Source organism: Leucopleurus acutus (assembly GCF_964270905.1).
Source record: "Leucopleurus acutus genome assembly, chromosome: 3".
NCBI classification, from domain to species: Eukaryota; Metazoa; Chordata; class Mammalia; order Artiodactyla; family Delphinidae; genus Leucopleurus; species Leucopleurus acutus.
This window is the reverse complement of record NC_139145.1, coordinates 62,753,368-62,765,903: the sequence shown is the minus strand read 5'-3', so window position 1 is coordinate 62,765,903 and position 12,536 is coordinate 62,753,368. Positions and strand designations below refer to the sequence as shown.

The 12,536-nt window shown below is 39.2% G+C and overlaps 1 protein-coding gene across 2 annotated transcripts; it reads right to left on the bottom strand.

The window, feature by feature from the left end:
• Nucleotides 1-823: 823 nt before the first annotated feature.
• Nucleotides 824-1,381, bottom strand: LOC309959354 (neuronal vesicle trafficking-associated protein 1-like; the record flags this gene model as incomplete). 2 transcript variants are annotated; one of them, XM_082835596.1, is made up of 2 exons in its annotated part: nt 824-1,135; nt 1,253-1,381. In XM_082835596.1, 2 exons carry the CDS (start codon nt 1,379-1,381, stop codon nt 824-826), a joined length of 441 nt encoding a protein of 146 aa, XP_082691722.1. The 2 variants fall into 2 exon arrangements, with proteins under 2 accessions (XP_082691722.1, XP_082691721.1); XM_082835595.1 differs by having other exon boundaries at nt 824-1,381.
• Between the last annotated feature and the right edge of the window lie 11,155 nt (nt 1,382-12,536).

Here is a 12,536-nt window from a genome sequence, read left to right as displayed (position 1 = left end):
ACTTATTCATAATGGATGTGAACAAAAGGGCCAGTAGGTTTCATTCCTACTCAGCCCATCACAGAGCAGACGGACTAGCTACAGGGAGATGGGTTCTGCAACCTGTGGCCCTGGATCCCTTCTTCCCAGAGTCCCCACCTCACATGCACTGAGGGAAACATGGCTCCCCTGCCCAGTGGGCACCCTCTGTACTGAGAGGGAGCCTTCTGCCCGCAGCAGTGACCACGGCCCGAGCCGACCTGCTGCAGCGCCTGCACACTCAGTAGTGAGCACGGGGCAGGCGAGGGCACAACTGCGACCTGATGGCATCTTTCCTTCCTTCCCTCTGCTGCTCACTATGGTGCGTCTTGACCATTGGCACTATTGCCATTGGCGGGAGGTAGGAAGAAACGTGCAGTGCATCTTGCTCTTAGCAAAGCAAGGGATCACTCTAGATATGGCTATGGAGTCAGGTTTGCAAACGGCAAGGTAGTTAAAAAAAAATCAGTCCCACAAAGTGCATATTTATCTGAAGTCGAATCCCTTGCATATCCAGTGTAAATTTATTTTTTGACAGCATCCAATAAATCCCAGTAAAGTCGCTAAATTAAGGTTCTTTAACATGGCAAGTGGTGTCAGAGCTCTTTAAGCAATGCTGATATGCCCTTGATTTTATGCCATGGTGGTCTGCAGCAAGCTGTATTTGCAAAGCAGCATTAGCAAACAGAAGCAGTTGCACCATACCTGAGTAACCTCTAAATTATCAGTAATTCTATTTAATGAAATGTCCCTCAGAGTCCCTTTGTTACCTTCCAGTGACACTGTAAGGAACCTGCCCATCTTGCTAAGCAGATTTCTCAGCAGCCTCAGTCTCCTGCTCTGAGAGCTTCTCTTCGGACAGAACTGACATCCATGGCGACACCGAGTGGGTGATGCTCTGCTTGGCCAGGTTGTGGTGGTTGATGACGGTGTAAAATTTCTCCCGGACGTTGGAGTCTTGCTCCGCATGGTAGCTCTCCAAGCCTCCTGGGATGCACTGGGTGTTCTTGAGGGTGAAGCCATCAGGAAAGGCACGGTCATAGTTGTACACCTTGTAGACGACCAGGAAGATGACACAGGTGAGAAAGACCAGGGCAAAGAAAACCAGCACAGACACCTTGAACCTCTTGGTAACACCCTCAGTGATGCTGACAGTGAACTTGGCTATCTTGGGAGGACGTGCTTTGCCTTTATTTCGGTCAGGTTCATTTTCAGTCTTAGTTTTCACGACCACCTTATCCAGGGGCGGGAACTGCAGCTGATTGACATCAAGGGGCGTCATCAGGGGGGTGGTGTCGAAGCCATCCTCCAGCAGCGGCTGCTTGGTGCCCTTCTCCGTGAAATTGTTTCCCACCTTCACCATGGTTCCGGGAGACCCGAGGCTGCCACCCCACGCCCGGCTCCGGCAGGTCTGGGCTCCGACCGTGCTCTGAGCCTCCGTGTTGCCCGCTCCCGCTCACAGCAATCTCAGACGAAGATCTTGAGACAAGTGGGGCTGAGAGACAGGCTTTCAAGTTGAAAGGTCTAGAGTTGGAATCCTGGCTCCACCTTTTGCCAGCCTTGTGACTCTGGACAAGTTACTGAACCTTTTAGTTTGTCAGGCTTTTAAAATGGCAGACTGGAGATAATAATAGCTGTCGTGTAATTTGAGCTTGAGCTGGATATCCCATCTCTAGCTCACTTGGACTCCTTGAGCAGGTTCCCAGTTCAAGATGCTTTAACTGTAAAATAGAGAGTCTGGACCAGGTCCCTAAGTCTCTACAAACTTGAACCTCTCAAACTTTTTTATTCTCCAGTTGGCCCTACCCACATTTTCTAGCCTCTTTTTCTAGTCTACCCACACTCATATTATTCAAATAATATTAAAATGGCATACATTTCAATAAGAAAGTATCTGTTCTAAAGAGTAAGCACTTGGGGGTTGGTTTTGAACTATTTTCCATCTTCCCAGTTGTCTTTTTGTTATTGGTCATGTCTCCATGCATCGAGTACTTCACTGAAGTCATTTGTAAAAGATTAACAAAAGTAATCACAGAAGAAGGCTTTTAAAATATACCTAGTATTTTGAGATTAAAAAAAAAGTATTGTCATTCAGTCTTGTGATTTTTAAAAATTTGGGCTCTATTTAGTTTTCTGCTCATTTTACCTTCTGACGTGCTCAAACCCTTCTGGTGTTAGCTCCTTTTGGGGCCCCAATCTGGTAAAAAGCAGAGACTTGGAGGTCAGACTTTGTACTCTGATCCTGCTTAGGCCTGAGTCACACTTCTTGGGAGAAGCTGCTAAACTATTCAGTGGAGCAGCTTCTTCATCTGCAAGAAAGTAAAAGGAATAATGGTGGGCAACTCCTTCAAAAGGCAACTGTGGGGGCTTCCCTGGTGGTGCAGTGGTTGAGAGTCCGCCTGCCGATGCAGGGGACACGGGTTCTTGCCCCGGTCCAGGAAGATCCCACATGCCGCGGAGCAGCTGGGCCTGTGAGTCATGGCTGCTGAGCCTGCGCGTCCGGAGCCTGTGCTCTGCAATGGGAGAGGCCACAACAGTGAGAGGCCCGCGTACCACAAAAAAAAAAAAAAAAAAGCAACTGTGGGTGATAAATCCTGATAGAGTGCTCCTCTCTTCTTTAGGAAGAGCTTCTGAACTGCCATCCAGTTTTCTAAATTGTACGTTGATAAAAAATTGCTAGGGAGGATTCCCAGAATTCAAGTTTATGAGCCCCTCCTGAGCCCATTTCTCTCAACAATGCCATCATTCCAGGGAGGGAGGGTGCTCGTTGATGCCAATGCAGACCGTAGATTGAGATTCCAAAAGAGATCTTTACAGGAGAGGGAAAGACTCACAAATTGGGCACAGTGTTTATTATTATAAGCTCTTTTAGAAGGAGGAGGTAACTGAGTTGAAAGCTAAGCAGTCACCTCTTTTGTGTCCCCAAAGGGCCTTGTTTTAGAAGAGGATGTGAACTCAGTTTCAAGGTCTGTTATCTGGGGACACACACTCAGGTGGGAATTAAGCCCACAAAAGACTAAAACTCTTCTGTCCTGTGATGATGCTTCTCCCTTCTCAGGAGCACCTCGGACTTGCCATCACAGCTCAACCTGAGAAAAGACTCAAGAGCACCTGAGCAGTGTTTCAGAGACGTAACAGTAACTGTCCTAGCAGGAGCCGGAGCTTGAGCTTCATTCCACATCACTTTTCCACTGGAGGTCTGCTCAGGAGGGAGAATAGGTCAGGTGCCAAGGTCAAAAGTACACAACTATTACACAGCAGTGAGCCGTGGAGCGATTAATTCAAAGGAAATATAATAACTACTGAACCAAGTCAGAGCAGAGAAAAATTTCTCAAGGAGCACATAAGTACCCAATCTAAATTCAGAGTCCATATGGATGTCATAGACGCTGTAGCCTACAAACTTAAAGGATGTTAAAGCATCGTTTGTTAATTCCCTTCATTAAATAAACAAACAAACATAAAAAACAAGGTGTTAACGTTCTCATTTTGAGGTGGAGGAACTGAGGTAGATGAAGCAAAATGACTAAACCTCAGGGCAGATAATTTCTGTGCAAGAAATTATATCATCATATATATATATCATATATGATATAAATTATATCATCATCATATAAATCTTGATGTTTCTGTAATAATCATGTTTTATCAAAGAAAAAAAAATGTGTGTGGCTAGTATTTGTCAGAAGTTAAAATGTCTTTATTACTTCCCATACGTTTTCCTGAATGACCTTGAAAGCAGACACTCAGATATAGCAAGAAATAAACAAGCCTTTCTTTCCCATCCTTAAATACCTCAGCTTTGACTTACATTTGGATGCTCACAGAATTGTCAGTTCAGCTCCTTTCCTTACAGAATCTGGTGTTGATGAAACATTATGGGCCTTCAAATCATGTATGCATACAAGAGTATATTGGGACATTCCTACTCCATGGGATTACTCTTAACATAAGGGGTTTCACAGCAAACCCTGGAGCTACGTGAATTGATTCAGATATTGACGGAGGCCTTTTAACCTCACTGGGAGTCTTATTAGCTCCGATTTCTATTCTAATGATACTTTCAAAACATTTGTTTTATTTTTTCAGCTTTGTTAAGGTGTAATTGACAAAATTATAAAATATTTAAAGTCCACATTGTGGTGATTTGATATATATTTATATGTTTTGGTTAGAACATTTAAGTCCTCTCTTAGCAGATTTCAATTATATAATACAGTGTTATCAACTATAGTTACCATGTTTTACATTAGATCTTCAGACCTTATTCATCTTATAGCTGAAAGTTTGTACCCTTTTACCAACCTCTCCCTATTTCCCCCATTTAAACATTTACATACCTATGAAAATATTTAGCCACTGTATCCTTGCCATTTAATCTTGACACAACAGATAATCAGGCTTTAGCCATACTTTTCATATGGGTTGGAAAGACTCCACAAAAGATGATATGTCAGAAAGATAGTCATTTGGTCCACAGTAGCTGGAGGACAAAGCTCACACTCATGAATCAGATGTGTTGCTCTGTTGGACTCTGGGGATCCTGTCAGTTTTACTGCCAATAATGAGCAAAATGATTCTCCCTAAAATGCAGTTAGCATTTAATTGCCCCTTCTTTAATTTTTTTCTTAAAAATGAACTTTGAATGCACATGCCTTTTTATTTGCATATATTATTGAGATAAGTGATCAAACTCATCAAACACCTCAATTAAGATACTGTGTATGTTTTCCATTTTCCATAAATGCATACATTGACATTTGATGTCACTGAGAAGGGTTTCAGTGGAAACAAAACCATATTTGAGAGGAGGACTGATTATTAAACTCCCTCTTGATCCCTTGGTTGCTATTTTTATCAAGCTGCTCTTACAGATGCATCAGCCAGTCTGAAGGAAGCCAGATGTCAGTGATCCATAAAAAGTACGAATTCTACACCCTAAGTCCCGCTGCAAAAGAGCATGACCACAGCGCCTTTTGGAGACAGGGACTGTGGTTAATTACTGATGAAGCAAAGGCCACACTTAATCACAATGTCTTTTTAGCGATATTTGTTGTAGTTTTTATAAAATTGCTACATGCACCATAGGTCTTTGTAGAAATTATCCAAGCCTGAAACGAATTTAGTCTGTAACATTCCACAACTTAGAACCAGATAAAATCCAGGAGTCAGGTCAGCCATCCAGGAAAACCTAGTTCTGGTCTGTACATCCTCTTTCAAGTGTACATATTGTGAGTTTTAGTTCAGAGCAACAGTGATGAAATAGTCAAGTGATTTCGAGTTTTCTCCTAAACCTCAGTTCCCTTGCCAGTAGAAAGGAAGTGTTAAAATCCACCCTCCATGGGCCTCAAGACTACAGTCAAGATGAAATAATGTGTATCAAATGCCCTGGATACTGTAAAGCCTTATACAAATGTCCATGACAATAATGATGAACACCTTACATATCAGTACATTTAAGTAAATGATTATAAATTGGCTTACATTTTACTCTACACTGATATATAAAGCTTAGCTATTTTTCTAAATAATAGCTAGAGGTAACATATATTACACATTTGCCATGTGCCAGATACTGTGCTAACTGCTTTATATGAATTGTTTTAAATTCACACAAATTGTATGATAAGCTTGGCTATTGTCCTTAATGACTAATCCTAATGATTAACACTTACTACACATTAACCACATTGCAGGTACCATGCTGAGTACTTTACATGCATTATCACTTTAAATCCTCATAAACTATATGATATATTTGCTATTGTCATTCCCATTTAACAGGTGATAAAGTGAAGCTCAGGTAAATTAACCACTTTTGCCTATACAACTTGTGAGGCTGAATAATTTGTGAGTGGTAGACCTACTGTTAGGAGTCTAATCTGTCTGATTTCAAAGCCTGTGCTTTTAGCTGGTATGCCACTGCCATCCATCTTCCTCATGCATTTTTTCTAAATTTCCTTAGACTGTAAATTTTCCCTCTAGAGTGCAGGATCCTTGAGGGCAGGGGAATTACTTGTTTATATGGTATATGTACCTGGCACCCGATGCTTGGCATATGGTGCATGGTCAAATAACTTAATTCTTAAATACTTGAATTTGGGTGGGTTATTAAAGAAGGCCAATAAAACAGAGGTATTAATGTTTACTAGCGTCCTCTTTCTTACAAATACAGGAGCCATGTAATCCTATAAATACTGTTTCCTATTTGTAACTGACAACTTTTAAAATAAGGTATGAGTTGCAAAGGAAAAATTAGTTTCCAATTAGCTTCACTATAAATAATGGCCCATAAGTTGCTGGGTGAGACTGCTCATATCAGAGGGTGTATTAAGTCTTGTGGGTGACTTGGGCAGATGACTGAAGCAGGCGTTCCCACTGCTTCAGAATACTCCTAAATGTTTTTTAATGTATTTCTAAAGGCATCCAACTTATTTCTAAAGTATCATCTTCCTTATTTTGTCAAAGCTGAGGTGAGATAGTACGTATAAATTACAGTTTAGTAAGTGCTCTAGTAATAATTGAATAATATTAACTATTTTAGTTTAATACATTTATAATAACTGTGGATTCAAAGCATTCAAGTTCCCACCTAAGCTAGTGAAAATAATTTGCTTGTGCAACACATATATTTTGAGTAAAAAAGATATTCACTTATTTACTCCATGAATATACGTGAGTTCATATTCCTTGCCAGTCAGGTCCTACAGGAAAGAAGCAAAGTATCCTTCTGCTACTCATTACAATACATGATATTGAGACATACTTTCCAAACACTTCTGCTAATCTGGGATTTTTTTTTTGCCATTGCATCTTGGATTGAAAAACATTATCCAGTGTTCCTGAATGTTAATAAATGATTTTATCATCCATTTATCTTTCACCAAATACCATCATTTAGAGAAGAGGTTATTCTCAGTATTTTCAAACTACCCTATGTATTAGCCGTGCAAGTATAACTAGTGCTTTGTGTGTGCTTCTTTTATTTCACTTTTCTTTTTAAATCCTCGGTGGTCTATTTGGAACTAGGGAGTTGTGAAACTGAATATCTATATCTCATTGTGTATAGCTCCAGGTAGAGCTGAAACAGTAAGTTCTAATAGTTACATATTTTTTTTCCTCCGAAGATTTGTCTTGGAATACAATAGATATGTGTAACCTTTTGATTGTTTATTGACCTCTGTGACAAGAGTCTGAAATAAACATCTAGTACCAAAAAAGTAAGAGAGGCTCTTAAATCATGAAATGCAATACTGAGAAAAGTAACATGCTGAACATTTATCTGGGGGTGGGGGGCAGTGTTGATTGCTTTTCCTAAGCAAGAGATCCTCTCATCCAGGCTACCACATGCATGTGTAATTAGCCTCAATGAGGCTTCACATAGTTTTGAATTTTTTCTGGGTTAATTACTGCCTAAAGGAGTTAGCTCAAGTGTTTTTAGAAATAATTGTTTTGAACTTATAATTGTGACATAGAACCTTAGTAAATTGTTAAATATTGAACCAATGTCATTGTTTAAAAGATCTTAGAGAGTGAGTTTGAATCATATCCATAATGAATATTCTGGATTTAATGTGAATTCATTCATAAATCTGATGTGTGCCCAGTGCTTCAGAAATAGGACCCACCAGCAGGTGGCATTCTGAGGCAAAAATTCACTGAGTGCCACCAGACAGGGTCATTCATTATTGCCTCTTTCAAATCTACCCTAAATCCATTAAGCCTTTAAGTCGCAATTAATGGCAGTAGCATCCTGGTTATGTCTACCCAATTATACTTAAGTGAATTTACAACTTCAAAGTTAAAGAGGGAGGTTCTGTGTTCCAGAGTTTCAAAGCTTGTGTCAAAGCCCTGACAAATTACATCTCTTTTAATAAAAGCATATTTGTTATGCTGAAATGGTTGTCTAAAGGACATGCTTTCAACAACGAAAAGGAACGAAAGGTAATAGTCTCCTTCCCACCTGTAGTTCTTTAGTGGTGGCAACTTATTAGGATATAGCTTTTTCCTCCTCATACCCCTGTATTTATATTAAGATAAATACAGCCACAAAAAAATCAAAAAGCTCTCAGTAGTGAAGTAGGAGGAGAAGAGACAACATGCATACTCTCTTATAGGAATAAAACTACACTCTAGCACAAAACGGCTGGGCTACCAGCATGAGTTGCCTATTTCTAAAAGGCTTTGTAAACTTAGACTTTCAATGAAAAAGTAAACAAAAAAAAATTCTCTACCAACCCAGCAAATAAGAGACTTTAGATCCAGATTTACATCTAAAAATCTAAGCAATGCACAAGAGGGAGAGGGCTAATAAAAGTTTAATTCCATATTTCAGCGAGAAAACAAGCTGTACTGGAAAAATCATTATGAAAGAATCATCATAGCTGCTTACATTGAGGGTGAAATACGCAGGCTTGTCCTTCTCTAGATGACCGGAATCCGGTGTTGAGTCGTGGGAATCTGGCTCCCCATGGGTGGTAGCCGAATAGATGCCACTCTCCGTGGTGCTGAAGTATGAAGCTGGTCGAGTGAGTGGAGTTGAGAGGATGTGAAAGCGCACTCCAGTGTCCTTTGTGTTGTAATAGTAAAAACTCGCCTTCCGTGGCAGACCCGCTTTACTGTTCTTTTCCTAATCTGGGGGAGATTTCCCAGGGAACATGACGGAGAGGGATCCGTGTGTGAGACTGGCACGCGGTGTGGTGATGAGTTCTTATAGTCCCCACCCCCTCTCCAGTAGCTTTGAAAGGGAGGTAGCAACTCTGCCTTCCTACCACAGCTCCTAAGGATTTCTGCCGGCCCCCACTCAAGCCCCAGAACGGCACATAACACACACACACGCACACACGCACGCATGCACACACACACACACACACACACACACACACACACACACACACACCTCAATTATATAAGGTAGCAGGTTCTGGCTCCCGAAGCAGAATATTCATCTGTTAAATGAAAAATGAGGAATGAACTGGTTTTCTACCTGTTGTATCTGTGTGTGTTTATAGAGGGAAGGAGTTGAGAAGAAAACTAAAACCAGAGGAACCTTAAGAATAACAGAAGTGGTTTACTTTAATAAGCTTTAAGGTCTCACCCCACTTTGTCTTCTGTGAGTGATACATTTTCTAAATGTAACCTTTTGTTTCTTGATCTTTTAGCCATTGTCTAGGGTCAGGAAGAGGTCAGTGATGTAGAGCAAGTCTGATACTAGTAAAAAGACTTTAAAAGGGTTAGCTTTCATTTGTAACTTTCCACTTTTTGAAAGGAAATTCCTAATGCAAAAACCCATTTCCCCACATTCCACCCTCTCACCAGTTGCTTTGTTAACAAATGATCTATGATTTTTAAACACCAAGGTATTTTGATGGCCTCAATGGAGAGAAACCTCCTTAATTGAAATATTACCTGTGTGAGAGAAACCAGGATTGCTCCCAGGATCTATCTGGGTCACTGAACAATGAATCAGAAGGCTTACTGTTTGAAACCAACTCATGGTTAACAACCGACAGTCTGTATACTTAGGATTAAACAGTTGGCTTCAATATATTTTGCACAAATGTCATTCTAGGTTTATATGCAAATCAGATTACATTGGTTCATTAACACGCTACCAGCATTTTCTCTGCATATAACATGGTATGTGGGAAAAGACCCCGGAATTTTGATTCACTTATTAACTGTGTCACCTTGAGCATAATAACCTTACTGAATCTCAGTCTTCTTGTATGTAAATGGTGGGTGAAAATGGGTAACAATGCTTTTTTCCAAATGCATGCATTTAAGAGATGCATAATAAGTTTGACTGTTCTTCCTCCCCTCCTTGTTCAAGAGAAGTTAATTATCTAGTTAAAACTCTAAAAAGCTTGACAACAAACTAATTTGATTCCTGTAAGCCTCTACACAAGCTCTCCAATGTTAATGATTGTGGTTTATTGGATAAAAAACTATTTTAAAAAGAAATTTCCTTAACATGAAGACTTTTTCTTTAAAAATTTTGCAGTCTTGAGGGCAAGGGAATGTTATTTTTAATTAGAATCAGCAATAAATACATTTAACTTATTTTGAATAAAATGTTAATAAATTAAGAGCTATTTAGTATTGCATTTTTTTGTAGAAAAAAAATGTGAAGCCAACAAAAGTGTCTTACACAATCCCAGAGTTAGAAGATTAGCTATGACACTGATAATACTCCTTTGATTGGGATCCTCTTTATCATGATCAGTGAAGCAATCCAGAATAAGATACTCTTTTTTTTTTTTTTTTTTTTTTTTTTTTTGCGGTACGCGGGCCTCTCACTGTTGTGGCCTCTCCCGTTGCGGAACACAGGCTCCAGACGCGCAGGCTCAGCGGCCATAGCTCACGGGGCCCAGCCGCTCCGCGGCATGTGGGATCTTCCCAGGCCGGGGCACGAACCCGTGCCCCCTGCATCGGCAGGCGGACTCTCAACCACTGCGCCACCACGGAAGCCCAGAATAAGATACTCTTAATTATAAAATACTTTATGAAGACTACTAGGTTGTGGCTTTTAGTTGATAATGATGGAGATGAATTCTTATTATATTTGTTTTGAATACATAACCAAGATAAATTGTGACATGAACTATGTACTTGTTTCCACTTATGATGAGCTCATAAAAAACCCCGCACATTTAAAAAAATGTGCTAATGACAGTACAACAGTCATATATATGGAGGAAATGAGCTAACTATTTTATAGATATATAATTGAAGATAGGTCAGAATCAGCTCTTCAGAAATGATGGGATAAGATGATGTTTTATGAAGAATCTAACTTGCAGTGTACACATTATTAGAGAGCTTTATCACTTCTGGAGGATATTATACACAACATTTGGTTCAATGGGTAAATACTTGTAATCTGAAAAAAGTTATGTACATATCAAAATATTTTCAGTATGTAAAATGCAGAAGTAATTAGGTTCTTACTATCAACAGTGAAAGTTCAGAAGATGATAGATGTCTAAGGTTCCTGTGTAAGGTCTCGAGCTTTGTTATTTCCTAGGCTCATAGCAGAGTACATAGCACTTCTTGTCAAACTTCTTGTGTTTTAATTCCAAATATTCCATTCCCCAATGTGTCCCTTAGTTTTATCACCTATAAAATGAAGGTAATAACAGTCCCTCACTTGTAGAGTTACAATGAAGATAAAATGAGAGAACTCACATAAAATGCTTATAGCAATGCCTGGCACAAAGTCAGAGCTCAGCATGTGTCAGCTTCCATTCTTTTTTTAAAACAAAAAATTTTTTGAGTTACAATTAACATACAATATTAGAGTAGTTTCATCTGTACAACATAGTGATTCGATATTTTTATATAAATGCTCACCACAGTAAGTCTGGTGACCATTCATTGCCATACAATGTTGATGACTGTTCTTGACTATTTTCCCTATGCTGTACATCCCTGTGACTTATTTTTTAATAACTCTTAGTTCTCTTCATCTATTTCACCCATTCCTCTATCCCATCCTCTCTGACAACCACCAGTTCTCTGCATCTATGAGTCTGTTTCTGTTTTGTTTGTTTATTTTGTTTTTTAGATTCCACATAAGTGAAATCATATGGTATTTCTCTTTCTCTTTCTGAATTATTTCAACTACATAATACACTGTAGGTTTCTCCATGTTGTTGCAAATGGCAAGTTTTCATTCTTTTTTATGACTGAGTAATATTCAATTGTGTGTGTGTGCGTGTGTGTGTATATGCACACCACATCTTCTTTATCCATTCATTTATCGATGGGCACTTAGATTACTTCCATATCTTAGATATTGTATACAGTGCTGCAGTGAACATAGGGGTACATATATCTTTTCAAAGTAGTGTTTTTCTTTGCTTTGGATAAATACCCGGAAATGGACTCACTGCACCATATGGTAGTTTATTTTTAGGAAACTCTGTTTTTTATAGGAAACTCTGTACTGTTTTCCATAGTGGCTGCACCAGTTTACATTCTGACCAACAGTGTATGACATCCTCACTAAAACTTGCTGTTTCTTGTCTTTTTGATAATAGCCATTCTAGCAGGTATGAGGTGGTTTTGATTTGCATTTCTCTGGTGATAAGTGATGTTGAGCACCTTATCATATGCCTGTTGTCTATTTGTATGTCTCCTTTGGAAAAATGTCTATTCAGGTTCTCTGCCCATTTTTTAATCAGGTTGTTTACTTTTATGATAGTTGAGTTTTATGAGTTCTTTATATATTTTGGAATTTAGCCCCTTAGCAGATATGTAATTTTCAAATATCTTTCTCGGTTCAGTAGGTTGCCTTTTCATTTTGTTGGTGGTTTCTTTCGCTGTGTAAATGCTTTTTAGTTTGATGGTCTTCTATTTGTTTATTTTTACTTTTGTTGCCCTTGTCTGAGGAGACATATCCAAAAAATATTGCTAGGACTGATGTCAAAGAGGTTACTGCCTATGTTTTGTTCTAGTAGTTTTATGGCTTCAGGTCTTATTTTTAAGCTTTTAATCCATTTTGAGTTCACTTTTGT